The sequence below is a fragment of the Betta splendens genome, chromosome 7 (genome assembly GCF_900634795.4).
Source record: "Betta splendens chromosome 7, fBetSpl5.4, whole genome shotgun sequence".
Lineage (NCBI taxonomy): Eukaryota > Metazoa > Chordata > Actinopteri > Anabantiformes > Osphronemidae > Betta > Betta splendens.
In genome coordinates this window covers 12,396,852-12,412,111 of record NC_040887.2, presented here as the reverse complement: position 1 = coordinate 12,412,111, position 15,260 = coordinate 12,396,852, and the positions used below count along the sequence as shown (strand labels likewise).

Sequence of the window (15,260 nt, the reverse complement as noted above, 5' to 3'; positions counted from 1 at the left end):
AGGAGCACTAGAGGCACAGTTTCATTTAAAACCTGTTAAAACATGTGTGTACGGTGAAGAGTGACCCACGAACACACACAGGCTGTTTCAAAAGTTACATTCCAGGTTAAATATTTTCTAAGCAACATTTAAACGATCAGCTGCTCTGAGGAGCAGATCGAGCCTCCATGTCAGGCCAATGAAAGGCAAAGGCCTTGATCCAACAGGGGAAGAACATGTCAGAGCAGAGAAGCAGCATCCAGAAGTATGACATCATACTTTGATTGGGGCCACTACCCACTGTATTACACCACTACTATTGCTGCATAGGAACGTCAACACTGCATCCTCGTCTGGCCTAACTATCAAATCCTAAATAAAAATATTAACTGTTATCCTGGGGTATGACCTAGCCGTTGCTGGTTGGGCGTTCGCGGTCACTTCTGGACATGCGGCCAAAAGTCCACTGGCCAAAGCACCGATAGTTCTTGGCGTCTTAAATATGCAGCTGCCTGCCCATAAAAATGTTTCCAGGGGACTTGATAGCAAGTCTACAGATTAAATTTGTCTGAAAGGACACTACTAAAAAAAGTAAATACTACCAAAATAAAGGAAGCGTTTGCTGCCTGTTTAATGATCATACACAAGTCTGCACAGAATGGTTCGAATCGTGTGGTTTCAATCTCATCTGGTTCTGTTGATTATCACAAAACAAACAAAAGTGCCTGCTGATTTAAATGCAGTGCAACAACAACAACAACAGAATGTGGAGTTTGGAGCGCATTAACGGACTTTAATGGCGTATCAGTCATTACTCACACACAGTACTCACCAGTAACAGACAAACAATTCATTTATCAAGAGATACTATAGGTCAGTTTCATTCAACAATTATGTTTTTTGTTTTTTGTTTTTCATTTTGATGTGATGAAAATGCTGTTGGAATCGTAGAATAATAAACAGACCTGTGCAAACAGCAGAAAAATAAAGCCCCAGATAAAAGAAAAGAATAAACCCAACACCAACGAGCACCACTGACCTTTTACTGTGACCAGGCTTTGTCCATTTTCCCCTTCCAGCAGCCACAGTAACGCTTGGTCTATGCGCCTCCAGATAAAATCCTCCTGGGTTTAGCAGTATAAATCCTACTTCACGCACTTCCTCTGCCTCCCTTCCTCTGTTTTAAGTCTAAAAGCCAGATATTCATTGATAAAGACCCACAATCCCACGCTGAGCCTCTTCCTTTACACCTCAACGATTTCCTCCCACTACACTATTGACTTCCTTTTATTCCTCTTCCCTCTCTACCAGAACTTTCTGTATTTGACGCAGCAAAAACACCAAACCGCCTGTACTGTAGGTATGTTATTAGCGAGAAGGAGTGCAGAAAAAAAAAACTAACAGAAGGTGAAACCTGAAGGTTAATCGTTAACATGGCAATTAGAGTCAACGGCATGAGGGCAAACTCCACAAATAAAGCCCAGCAGTCAGTGTCTTAAGGAACAAGAGGAAGGAGGACAGATGTGGACGGATGTGGACGAGATGAGTTAAATATTAAGATTACAAGTGTATACAGCTCTAAGTCTAGACAAGAAGTAAGGAGAGAATTAAATGAAACCAACAAATGATGAATATAATACATAATTAGGGAGTTTGAATATGAATATGAAGTCATATTTAATTTTAATTTAGTTAAATGTGTTAGATACCAATACATTGACAGTAAAATGGTATTCAGAAGAACCGTACATCAAGAGCAAGGCGGGAAACCACTGAATGCGACTTCCACCACATGCGCTCAGGCATCTCCAGAAAACTGTCAACAGTCCAGCAGTTCATCCAGAAACGCAACCGGAGACTTTGTTAAGGAAGGAAGCAGCTGTGCGTCACGTCTGTGCAGAACCGTGTTCTGTGGCGTTTGTCGTTTCCATCCACACCCGAATCATTCTCATTCTCAGTTTGGTTCCATGTGAGGCGTAATTTGACAAATTCAAAGCAAAGCTCATCATCAACAACAGCTTCCCCGTCAAGTTGGAGAAACAAAGCAAAGTGAAAACATGTGTAGAAAGACTAATTTATGTACAGAGCTGATAGTGCTGTCAACTGTGATAGCCTTTGAGTGCGACAGCAGAAAACACATAGATCACAATATAAAGTCCAAGTTCTTCTCAAGGGGCTTAATTTAGACAGTTTTTCAAAATACAGAGTCATAAATATTCCATCTCCAATATAACATGATGTAAAATTCAACCTTATTTGCTGATTAAAGCATTGAAAGAGAGCTTTAAAGAATTTAACTGGTTATGGAACGGCTCCATCAACTGAGGTTTTTAAATTTTATACTAATACGCTGGGATAGGCGCTTTGAATTAACTTGGTCTGGCTCTTATATTAAAATAAAACAAAAACTTGAAACTGTTGTAAATCTGAGAGAAACACTTCTAAACGAAACTAAGCATGATGTGTAACGGTCAGTCACGTTGGAGTTGCCAGAGTTTCAAGTGCCAAACAGATGCGCAGGAATATTTTGTGCTTTGACTCGTTGGCTCTGCTATTTGCAAACTCCCACTCAAAAGCCCACAAAAGCGTCCAACAATTAATGTGCAGCTCCGCTTATCTTCTCTAAAGACAGAAGGTGAATTCAGTGGTGTATTATTTCCATGTGCTAATTGGAGGCAACAGCAAAACGAGGAGCAACAGATGAACATAATTGGTAAACATGCCCACACACCACTAATGCATCAATATCGAGTGTGAGAATCAGCATGCTCTCTGACACACCGATGTTCTTTCACGTTTGGTTCTTCTCGTTCCAGTTTGGACACAGTGATGCACAGTGTGCGGAGGCCAGCGACTCAGTTCATCAGGTGGTATTTACAAAGGCAACACGAGGCCCGTTTATCTTCCACTGCTGCATTGTGATGGGGGGGACCCCTCCCAGGGTGTCTAGACTGCCAAGTATGCAGGTGTAAATCAATACAGCCGACCTCCAGTCCACCATCACGCTCCAGGTTCATGCTTAAAACCTGAAAGGAATTTCTTAAAGTCAGTTAGCAGCAGGTTTTTCACCAGCTTCACAAAAGTCCAAAATAAAGTAGGACATGCAGAGGTTAGAATATAATAAACTGAAGGAAAGGATCGCGAGCCTGTGCTTGAAAACAGTCGCTCTCGTGTGACTTGATGAGCTGTTCAAAAGGCAGGAGCTCTGAAGGAGCAGGACCCGGCACCTAGCGAGGCAGAAGGGCCTCAGTAAAGGATGGGCCTGATTTAGTAACACATCCGGCCAGTCTCTCAAATTTCAGATCAAAACCCCAGAATTAGCTACAACTGGAGACCAAACAGTTTTATGACCACTGATAACATCTCATACAGCAATAAAGGACCCTGTACAGTACATTAATGCATGAGGAAGACCATAAAACATGAACAATGATGCTGTGAACTGACCATAATGACATGTACATACACATATCCCTGCTGTGTGCAAGAGCTCTGAGGTGGCACCTGTCCCGTTGTGCAATGGCTCTAATCCAATGCAGACTGGCGTCGATTTGCAAACACAAAAATCTTTAAGCACCGAGAGTCAACAAGTCCTGTTTTAAGTCTAGAATAACAAAGACAAAGAAAAGTGGTGGCGTCAGCCATGAAAGAATGACCTTTGACCTTTCAAACATAAGGGCATACCCAGGCTTTTAAAAACCTTTTTTACACATTTTTAAATTAACATGAAGTAAAAAAAAGACCCTTGAAAAAGCCAAAGGTCAATAATAATTTGGGGCCAAGAACACCTTTTAAATAACCTATTAAATTGCTGTATTTATCCATTGATGCCACTTTTCCACAGATTGTTCCGTCTCTATATTTAGGGAAACAATAGATGCTTACGATCTGAACTTTGGCTGCGACTGACTGGCGCATAATCTTAGAGGAGTTGTGGTTACAGTGCAGCGAGCCAGAGATTAGCCGCCGCGATAAAAAAGACAAACTCTTACAGGCAGCTTAAGTGACTGCAAATAGCCTCATGAAAAGAGCCCAAACACCAACATAAGCTTCCACTCACTCCTGTTATCCAATTTCATTCCAGGCATATTTTAAATTGAACGCGGCTTTATTTACCGCATCAACGCGTCACGGGGAGTAGTTCAAGGCTAGGAACCAGCAGCTCCAGGAGCAGTAGACATGTTGCACCACGTCGGAATTTAGTTCTGCTTGTGAGAAACCGTGAATGAGCTTCATGGACGCCGAGGTTACGAAACGTGCTCTCGCTGTAACCAACAATGTGCGATCATGACCTAAACACGTCAGCAGCGTCTTCAGCCCCGGCTGCCGGCCAGAGTTTTACTACTGCAGCGGATGAAACACACGGATGGAAAACTGACCTCATCACAAGAGAATACTCGCCTTTACTCATCTTTACTCTTTCCAGGTATTTGGTGATCTTTTTGACTTCATTAAGCTTAGGGCAATTTTTAGAATTAAAGATTTTTATAAAAATGGAGAAAAGAGTTATACAGGGACAAGTTCATCCAAATGTTTCAACCACAGTCTGCCCCATTAAAAAAAAAAAAAAGGATTTTCCACCCACTACCTGGCATCCATTTATGACTGAAAATAACAGGGCTTAGTGGAAAACAACAGCGTCTGACAGAGGATGAGTCATCTCTCTGCCCATCCCTCCGTCTCTCGTTCTTTCCCTTCGTCTTTTCTAGTTACCAGCTTGGGCACACGCTGTACACATAAACACGAAGCGAAGCGTATGAGAAGATACACCCGGCAGACTACACACAACACGCGTGGTTGCTGTTCCGAGAACTGATGGGTCAGCCTGACACAACGCACCAGAAACACACACAAACACACTACAAAGTAAACTACTGCAATTTTTAAGGTTATTAGGTAAATAGACAGGAGGGGAAAAGATGAGCTTATCTGTGCATTACTCACGGGGGCAGGTTGTCAATAGCGCCCACACTAGTTGCCAAGGTTGTCTGCCGAGGCCCAATCTGTTTCATTTGCTCCATCAGCTGATGTGACATCAATAATGAACGACGATAGGGAAGATTTAAAGATGAAATACATGTTTCTCTCTCGTGGGAGCCCAGGATGTTTTTTAGCTTCAGAAGGATTTAACAGAATATATGTCATTAGTCGATCACCAGAACTGAAAGCAGATCAGCTTCGCAATGGTGAGGGCAAGTCAATGTGCAGCAGTTGCCTTCAACATTTTAAAAAGGCTAAAGAGCAAAAGCAACAACAAAAAAAAAAGCACTGGGAAACATAAATGGATGCAGAACGCTACAGTCAGTTTTATATTACAGTAGCTTCTATTGAAAGATCACAGTTGAGCTCGTTCCAGAAATGCAATTAGGTCTATTTCTCAGAGCGACCTGGACAAAAGGAGAGCGAACCGACTGAAAAATGTGCACATGGAGTTTAAAAGGGGCTTGTTTATCTCAATACAGCAGTTGGATTAAAAGGAGTTCCCGCAGGCAGGACTTAACTAGGTATGATTGTGTGTCTGTCGTGTACACAGCGAGCAGAAAGTGCTCCCTGTAGAGAGGTCAGCAACAAAACAACAGCTTCAGTCGTCCTAATAACCTCCTGCTTTGCCTGGACAGGACCCGTGCTTGTTGCCCAAGTAACAAGCTTTCTGCAGATGGAGACATAAAGAGATGGCTCTATCTTACTCTCCCTCCATCTCCGGCTACAAAGGAAACTTGCTTGGGTTGGGTGTTTATGTCAAGAGTGCATCCCTGTAACTCCCATCCCACAACAGAGACCTCAGGGGTTGAGTCCTGCAATTTAACATCTCATAAAGTGACGTCATTGCCTATTTTTTAAGCTGCAGAGTTCATGATTTCCTGTGTTTGAAGTCCGGGTGGATTTAAAATGTCTTTAGATTAAAATGGAGTCAATCCTTTCTTTATGAATCATCAGTGAAGCTGCTCCATCTGCTACTGCTCTGTTCTTTGACTGCACTGGAAGTAGGAGCAAGAAGCAAATAAGAAAATGGAAAAAAGAAAAAAAAGGGACATTACAGATAATGACACACCCTAAAAGTCACACAAGCGTCTCACCAACAAAAAACATGATCAGAAGTATGTGAATCGAGTATCTGGTGAGGCCGCAAAGTACATGCGTGTCAAACATGATGGATGCTTTTCAACGTGGTGTTTAAACGACCACATGCAAAAGCAGAATATGGTTGTGAGTGACAGTGTCAACACGGCATTGACCAGAACCACTGTAATTAAGGGGAATGAGGCAGAACGGAGTGCGTGCGCAAACATTTAGCTGCTTCATTCGTCTTCTACTGAAAAAGGTGCTTGAACGAGTCGATTCCCGCTCGAAATCACATACGTGTGCAAGCGTTCGGCTCTAAGCTACATGCGGCGCCATATGGAGGGCAGACGGAGAAAGTGGAGGGAGGGAGAACGTCTCATTCATTACCTCGGTTTAGACTTTGTGTGGGCTTGGTTGTTGCTTTGTTAACCACCCCCAGATAAACTAGGTTTCAGGGCCTGTGTTTACACGCACACTCACGGGAACATGCACAAGCTCTCGTTCGCTGGAACCCATCAGACAACCACAACACAGCTTCTGACACTACTGTGCGGATGTATTCCCTCAGTTGGTTGAGAAATCTGTATCGTATCCTGAAGGTGTATCACTTGCAAAAATAATCAGAAGGAGGTAAGTATTCAGGAAAAACTCTGGAATGATGCTTCAAAGTCACACTTGCTGGAACCCTTTGGCTCTGTAGGTGAAGACAGATGGCAAACGATGTTCATCGCCAGCTGTCATGTGTCTGAGAGACTACGAGAGGCAAGAATCACATGGTATCGGGGCAAAACTTTGTTTTGGTTCTTGAAAAGACCTCCTGAGATTGCGATTATAGGGCTTTTAAAGGAAATACAAAGCAGATGGACTCATTGGATATTAATATTAAATATAATATTATAACTGACATTTATATGTCATGCAAAAGTAACTTGTGAGAAAAAATGTGGAAAACATAAATAAAGTTATTAATGGACTGTCAGTATTATGTAACTTGTGTTGAATCCATTCAGAGCAGACAGCAGGGGTCTGGACAGGAAGGAAATGCACACAGGCCGAGCAGTCTCAGAATATAATAATAAATATTTAGTTCATTTTCCAACGACTGGGCCCGTTTTTAACTAATCCTGCGCACATTGCACACAGACTGGACTAAACCTGCATATGAAAGCTTTCATGACTTATTAATATTACCATACACACATCTGGCCTAATTCAAGTTCTCATTTAAAAGAAGTCTCTAGTCTTTTCGTCTTTAGATTCTGCATAATGTTCCTTTGAAACCTAAGCAACAGTAGTTATGCCTTAAACAGACAAGCTCCATTTTGACACGAAACTGATGTAAATATTTACCTTTGTGTTTAGAAAATACTGAACATCATGTCTGACCTTGTGGTTTCCTTCAAGAGTAAAGCTAAAGACGTGCTCTAGCGTATCTGATTGAATTAGTCATTTTGTGGATTGCGTGTAATGACAGCACCACATTAAACACATCAGTAATGTTAAGCAGCACGACAGCTGTCGGGAGGAAGACGTAAACAACTCAAATGCACAAATTAAATGATTCATTACAATGTACCTGTAAACACAGCCCGTTTCCTGCCCACACACAAAATATTCAATATCACAAAACCATATTATCGCACTATTACTGTAACATTAACAATATGTAATTGTGATTGCGCCAAATGGCGATCCATTAAAATCAACGTGGCCAACACCAGTTATGCAAGTATTTCCAAAAGATGCAAAAATGTATATTTTAAGAAGGAATAAAAGATGCCTCCTTCATTCATCATTGGTATGCAGTCCAGTCAGCCGAGCTACTTCTGACTGAGTTTGTCACAAGCGCCATTTCCTTCCTTTGCACACAATTTCTTTTTCTGGCTAAGGTAAATTAAAATACATCACCTCCCTGCTGCTCCTGGTTCGCAGCCAGCTGAGGGGCCTCTCAAAGCCTCTACCTTACTCCGACAAAGTATCAGCGGGTTTGCTTACAAGACTAACATTTGATGAGAAAATGGACACAGCACTGACAAAACTGGGTTGAACATTATGATGCCTGGTGCAAATGTTGGTCCAGATCTATCTGTCAAATAGGAATCAACATGACCTGCCTGACGGGACCGAGGTCGGGCGACCCAGTCTGACCAGTCAGCGAGCCGGTTCAGGGTACACGTTTAATATTAATAATTAATGTTCTGCTACACAGACAGTGGAGCATTAAAAGGCTGGGGGTTCTTCGCTGCCCACATGGTAGGAATCACAACAGCTTCAAATAGTGCTTAAGCTTAAAGCTCAGTCACTGCATACGCTAAATGCAAATGGAGCTAGGAGCAGAACAGCTAGAGCAGACAGCTGGAACGAAGCATTTCATCTCCTTCAAACCTGCATTGAAAGTTACTCATTCACAAAAAAAAAACATGACGGATTGTGTAGACCTTTAGAATTTATTTTATTCCTTATCACACTTGTGTTCAGCATAGCTTCAAAACTAAGTATTAAAAGGAAATAAATTCTTTACACAATTTCTTGGCCTTCAACTCCAGGATTTAGATGAACAGAAAAAAAACTAGGTATAATAGTAAATTATAAAACTTATTAAACTACCTCCTGCTAGAAGACTACTTTGCGCACATCGCATTCAAGGAGAATCATGCGTAAAAGGAACTAAAACAACCGCACAGACTTCACTAGGGCAAAGAAACGTCTAAACGGCTGAAGTTCCCCTCCCACAAATTTAATGCCAAAATTTCCTAATGGATTACACTTGCTATAATAACATATCACAGCTAGTATTGATAAGTAAGCCAACTAATACTGGATTTTCAAGTTTGTTACAAGTACTGAATGTTCCTTCAAGTGGATTACATCAGTGACAGAAATGAGGGACGAGAGGACAACAACATCCAAAACGCTGCTGTGGGAGAACCAGGTGAGAGTTGTGTCTAATGATTCTACACATGTTCAGTAATCTCTTTAAGAAAAACCCCGTCATGCTCACTTTGTGGAAAAAGGCCGGCTTATTACTGCCAGCGTGCTTCGACAATGACTTGGTAAACAGGTCTAAAGTGGTTAAGTGGCCCAGGCGGTGAGCAGAGATCCCAATAAAAGGAACCTTCCAGCATCACAAACTGACCCAAAGCACTCAATATTTGCCATGCGCGAACGTACAAAACACGTTCACAGTGTGAAACTGCAGAACAATGTGGGAGGACGGACAGAAAGTAAAGACACAGCAAAACAGTGATAGGGGAAAAGGGTCAGGAGCTGCTGGAGTAGAGCCCAGAGAATGAAACTGTAGATAGTGTGGAGGAACAGTGTGGTTAGTGTGGAACAGCTGTGTCAGCATACACATATAGTGTATCCACTATGAATCACACGTGTACACACACACACACACACACACACCCAAGTATGCAACATCCAGACGTATATACACAGTACTGGCTGCACACACACACACACACACACACACACACACACACACACACACACACACACACACACACACACACACACACACACACACACACACACACACACACACACACACACACACACACACACACACACACACACACACACACACACACACACACACACACACACACAGACTGCACATTTACTCATCGATCCATCTAAAGCTGACTAAATAGCCACAATGAACCAAATAAACAAAACGTCAGACAGCAGATGAGTAGAAGTGAGCTATGAGAGAGCCAGCTTTATAAATACGCCATCTGCGCTCCTCCAATCTAATATTGGAAAGGCAGAGAATAAGTCGAAACGACCGGTGTCAAAACTCCTGCCAGCAGCCAAAGAGGCAAGCGGAGGCGATCTGACCGGATGCAAAAACAAAATGGGAGATAGCACCATGTTAAAATCACTACCAAATATCCTATTCCCTTTCCAACTGAAGCGAAACCAGATTTCTTGCCAAACGGTAACTGTTGATTCACTTCAGAAACCTGCGGGTTGTCTCTGTTGGGGTCTGTGGTTATACCTGGGCTGCTGGTACAGATAGATGACGTTCTTCTCCACAATGTGTCAGCGAGATGTAGCTCATTCCAGATGCCTGGGGTAAACTGCTGTTCATTTTCCCTTGTGTCAAGAGTCAATCAGCAGATGTAAAACTGCTCAGCTGAAGCTGAAAGTAATAAGTAATACGCAATGATGACAGTTTCTTTCCTTTCTGTTTAGTCACAAGACACACACACACACACACAGTTCATAGGAGAGCTTGTTTTTATGGATCATGCTCAGCAAATGCACAAACTGGAACAAAAAAAGTCTAACGTTGCTTCAAAACTGCAAGCAGAATAATCAAAAAAGGGGCTATTTAATTTTATTGTAGAATTTTTATTTTGACTTTAAAAGTATTATATTTTTTTATCATGCCTTGGATAACCTGAAGACACTGAAATATAAATACATCATGTTAGCATACTATTATTGTATATCACTGATTTCAGTACTATTGCTAATATCCACACAACATAATTATGTTCCACGTAATAATGCGCTAACAAGACTTATTTATTCTCTCTTACAGTCATTTATTTCAATCAGCGAGGAAAGGAATCAAACAACAGGCATATGTTTGAGAAGGGATTTTTCTTCTGCTGCGAAAACTACAAGTAGTGATCAGTGCAATGCTAAAACAATCTGACCAGAGCAGACTCCAGCTCCTGCCAAAAGCAAATAAAGTCTTAAACGCTACATAATACAGCCCACTGTGGGAGGGGAGAGGAAGAAAAAAAGAAGTCGAGCTAAACAGAAAAAAATATGAAAAAAATGCAGCATGTGAGAAGACGAACGTGGAGAGAGTCTGAGAAAGAGTAGGAGAGAATAAGAAGCTTATGAATCTGTCGTTGGAGGATGTTAAGAGGCAAACGAGGCAGCGAGAGCCTGTAAAGAGGAATAAGCCTGTTTAAAGATCTATTAAGGATTTACTACTACCCCCATTTCATTTAAGACCAACTTGGATCAAGGCTAAAGGATAACAGGCGAGAAGAAGGTTAAAAACAAAGTAAGATTTGTACAGTATGTAAATAAATGTTAAAAATTCTGATCATAAAAAACAAAATATAAAAACAAGAACCCTGGAAAAACATAATAATAATAATAATAATAATAATAATAATAATAATAATAATAATAATAATAATAATAATAATAATAATAATATCAAAGCTAAGCTTACATTTTGGACATGAGATGAATTTCAATGACACTTTAAATATTTGATATTTATCATTTATAAATGACTTTTGTCATTTATAGGAAGGAAGATAACTTTTTTTTACGTTTCCTTATGACGAAACCACTAAAAGAAAAAATATGACTCTTCCCCAATCTGCAGCAGGAATTTTTGGCAATGTTGTTACTGCAAGCCCGCTGCAGCTCCAACTGGGTATAAGCCAAACGCCAGGACAACTTGCACTTTTTTAAAATTAATTGAATTTTAATGGAGTCTCAATCAAATAAACTGAATAAATCAAGCAGAATACTCACAGTTGTAAAAAAAAACAATTGTAAAAAGAGTCAAAGTGTCGTCTTTACCTGTGCTGTATCGCGGCATCAAGTCCTGCTGTGCTCAACACACTTGAACACGACATAAACGTAACTATTTAACCAAGGCCGGTGTTTTTTTTTTTTTTGCAGGGACTACCTACGAACGAGAGAGAGTGTGTGTGTGTGTGTGTGTGTGTGTGTGTGTGTGAGTGAGTGAGTGAGGAGAGAGACTGAAAATGAAAGCGGCTCAGAAAGAACAGAACGTACCAGTGTCAAAGAGCAGCAGCGAGAGGAAGTGAGAGCAACAGTATGAACATGCACACAGCAGGGTGCCCCGTCACGCACGTTTAGATGACTAATTAACCCACAAAAGGATGAGAGGGGTGGAGCCCTCAGTGGAGGGCTTGTTCAGTCACAGCCAATCGCTCTCCGTGGGCTCGTCTCATCCTCTTCACAAAAAGATAAAAAAGAAAGGACAGCAAAACAAGGTTGTGTCAGCAGCTTACTCAGAGCCCCTCACCCTAGGCCTCAGCTGGCAGGCAAAGCGTTCTGATAGGCATTAGTCAACTATTGCTCTATATTTTCTGTACAAACTACAGTGGAAGACTCCCGCCCACAAAAGAAGCTGAATCCATACAAAAGAGCACAAACCGTCAAGTGACACATTATCCCAAAAAGCTTCAAATCCTTGAAATGACTAGTCCCTGCTGTCATCGATCAAGCACACGCTGTATAAACCTTGTCTGTTCCCCTGACGGACATACAGAGAGTCCGCCCTCTTCCTGAGTCCGCCCCCAAGAGGGATGTCCGTCTGCTAAATGCTCTATTACGTCCATCAGCCCGTCACTCACGTTGTCTGTCTGTCGATCGGCGCGTGACAGTTCTACGGGATCAGGTTTATTGCAGATATTGCACAGAAAACAGCTGCCTCTTGCTGCAGGAAGAGGCTAAAGAGGCGGCTGGGAGGGATCCAGAAGCCTTAAAGTTGCAGGCCACAAGCAAAACAATGATGGTAATACTCAACATAAAGGATGCCAGAGCTTCATGACTACAACAAGACACTCTCCAGTTAACGCTCACCTCTCACGGTGGAGCGGTGGCTTAGAAGCACCAGCAGACTTTTACTTTCTCCCACCCCTTTCAAAGATTACAGAGATAGCTTCATGGAACCATACAGTCCCAGGTTTAATGAGTGGCTACGCTAACGAGCCAGTCATGCTTTTAAGTGAGGTTGTAAAACATATCCAACACGCACATCAGTCTAATTAAAAGGCCCCAGTATTTATCCACACAGACGGTCGCGATGGTTACAGTAAGGAGATTTCCAAAAGCCTATTGTAAAGTCTGAATTCAATTAAGTCAAATCGAAGTCAGAGAACAAGTTAAAAGATGCGGTCGGGCTTTGTTTAATTCCTGTTAAAAGGCCTGCGCTTGTGTGACGTTGGAAAATTGCAGGTTTCCTGCACGTTTCTGAAAGTAAAATGTCAAAGCCATCTCCCAGAACGGCTCCGTCATGTCATACAGCACTAGTTGTAAAAGTGGAACTTAACTGGGTGGTTTTTGCCAAGCTGTGGCTAAATTTAATCGCTGCCCTTCACATCTACCGGCTGGGAGAAAACGTTTCAGGAATTAATAATTGAAGCATAATGCAAAAAAATGAACCTCTCTGGTAGCAAGAGAACAAGCAGCGTGGGGCTTAGATCTCTAATGGTCTGTGCCAGTGCAACATCCTAAACCAAAAGGAAAAATCACGAGTCAGACTGTCGTCCATTTCAAGCATATTGTCTAAATCTGAGGCAATAAAATATTTATTGTCAGATCGTTGTTGAGCCACAGTCGTTTATTGAAGACTTGAAAAATGTTTCCAGCATCTTAACTGTAATCCGGATCTTGCGGTTTGAGTTATCCCTGCAAACTCTGACTCAGTCTGGTTTCAGATAAATCCCACTTGGATCTGAGAAAATTGGATTAATAACTTTAGATAAAGTCAGACAGGGAAAATGGACATTATGATGTGATCATGATGAACGTAAGCAGGGTTGTGCGCTTTCAGATCTGCATCCAGAGGGACGGTCTGTTTCCCTTGGCTTACACAAGAAAACACCTGTCAGTTTGTAGACTGGTTGAAATAAGGAGGGAACACTGCACCTTGGTGGGGAAACTGCTTTCATTTCCAGCATTGAACACATCTCCACCTACTGGGAATTGAACCTTTGACCTCATTAGCGTGTGTGTGTGTGTGTTGTGCTAAGTTGCTCCAAACCACAACATGCTGCGTGAATCCTGTGATCTCTCCGGTCCACGCCACCAACTAACACTGAACTGTAAGTAACTATCAAGCCTCTGAGCACTATTTGCTTGGTAGACGACAACCTGAAACTGGGAGGTGAGCCGCTATTATCGCTTAACTTGCAAGGATCCTTCAAATAAGACCAATTCCAACAAACCAAAACAACAGCACCTCCACTGCATCTATGTTGTAGCTGCATAATTACCTTTCATTAGGAATCCATTAGCCCCTATTAAAGGAAAGAGTAAACTGTAGCTGTAGAAATAAAAGGATGATTTATACTGGTTAATGTTTATTATTATCTTAGACTATATTCTAGACTGTTACTGAAGGCACCTACGTAGTCTTTCTAAACACCCCAATCAAAGACAGGCTCTGTTCTGTTTGAAAGGAGAGGATCTCATTAGTATGAACACTATAGTTTAACAGACAAAAGAGACAATTCAAGAGGAGCTAAATGATCACGCTTGAATGACAGGAGAACAGGTGCCGAGTATTACCACCGTCTATGACCAACACGCAACATACTTCTATGTAAATAAGTTTAGCAAGTATCGCCTGCAAACAAATATTATTTCCATAAAATTAATCAAACCTCAGCTAATTTGAATCCAGGTCCACCTCTGAACCTGCTGCTTTTTAGTCTGTAGAATATTACCCTAATAGAAATAAGCAAATATCTATTATCTTCACTGAGAATTATTGTAATTAACCATTAAGTGCAGCGACACTAGTGCTAGTTCAGGTCATCACATCATTCTGCCACGCTTGCGTCTATTTGAGCCCACTCACTCAGGACAAGGTTTCTAGCTTTACGCAAGTATCTAACATTTCTGCTGTGAATGTAGATAAAAGACCCACAGCCCAACAATGGTTGCGCTTTGCAATGAGACACAGCAGCAGAAGTCAATTTAGAAGCAAATAGGCCGAACAGACTTTAAACCAGTCAATCAGTTAAACAAAGATATTGGAAAACTGCTACAAAGTGCACAGAGCAGGCAGCATTTGTGAGAACCTATGAATGAGTCTGTGCTTGCAAGCATGCATTCCGCATGGCAGAGAATTAACCTACTTCTTAAAATAATGTGCCGCACCTTGAGGCCCCTCGTGCATCTGTTATCATTTTACATCCTGCCTATAACTCAGTCGAGAACAAACCTCCGGAGCACAAAGTGTTCCACTGAGTAGCTCATTACAGAAAGAGACTCTTTGTATCCCAGGGAGGTAATGCTGGAGCTGTGTGGAAGGAACCTTTAGATGAGGCATTCAATGCAGCAAAGTGACAGAGCAATTTCCTCTTTTATTATACAATCTCACATCATGGACTCACATCACATGGATCTTTACTGGGAACAAGAATCCATGCTCGGTAAGGTAAATGGTGAATGCTTCATGTTACTGCAGGAACCAGTAC

General features: G+C 41.7%; 1 protein-coding gene across 6 annotated transcripts in view; it reads right to left on the bottom strand.

Annotated features, from left to right (window-relative positions):
• Nucleotides 1-15,260, bottom strand: part of LOC114858442 (vitamin D3 receptor A) — a 41,275-nt gene that overhangs the window by 23,024 nt on the left and 2,991 nt on the right. The window contains exon 1 of one of the 6 annotated variants that reach the window (XM_029155698.3): nucleotides 11,605-11,760. The exons of 3 other annotated variants lie outside the window; for them this stretch is intronic. In XM_029155698.3, the coding sequence (XP_029011531.1) occupies nucleotides 11,605-11,623 (19 nt within the window). In that variant the 5' untranslated portion in view covers nucleotides 11,624-11,760. Of the gene's footprint in view, nucleotides 1-1,018; nucleotides 9,486-10,045; nucleotides 11,163-11,604; nucleotides 11,761-15,260 lie in introns of those variants that run through there. 2 more of the 6 variants (XM_055510177.1, XM_041071479.2) reach the window with 2 other exon arrangements.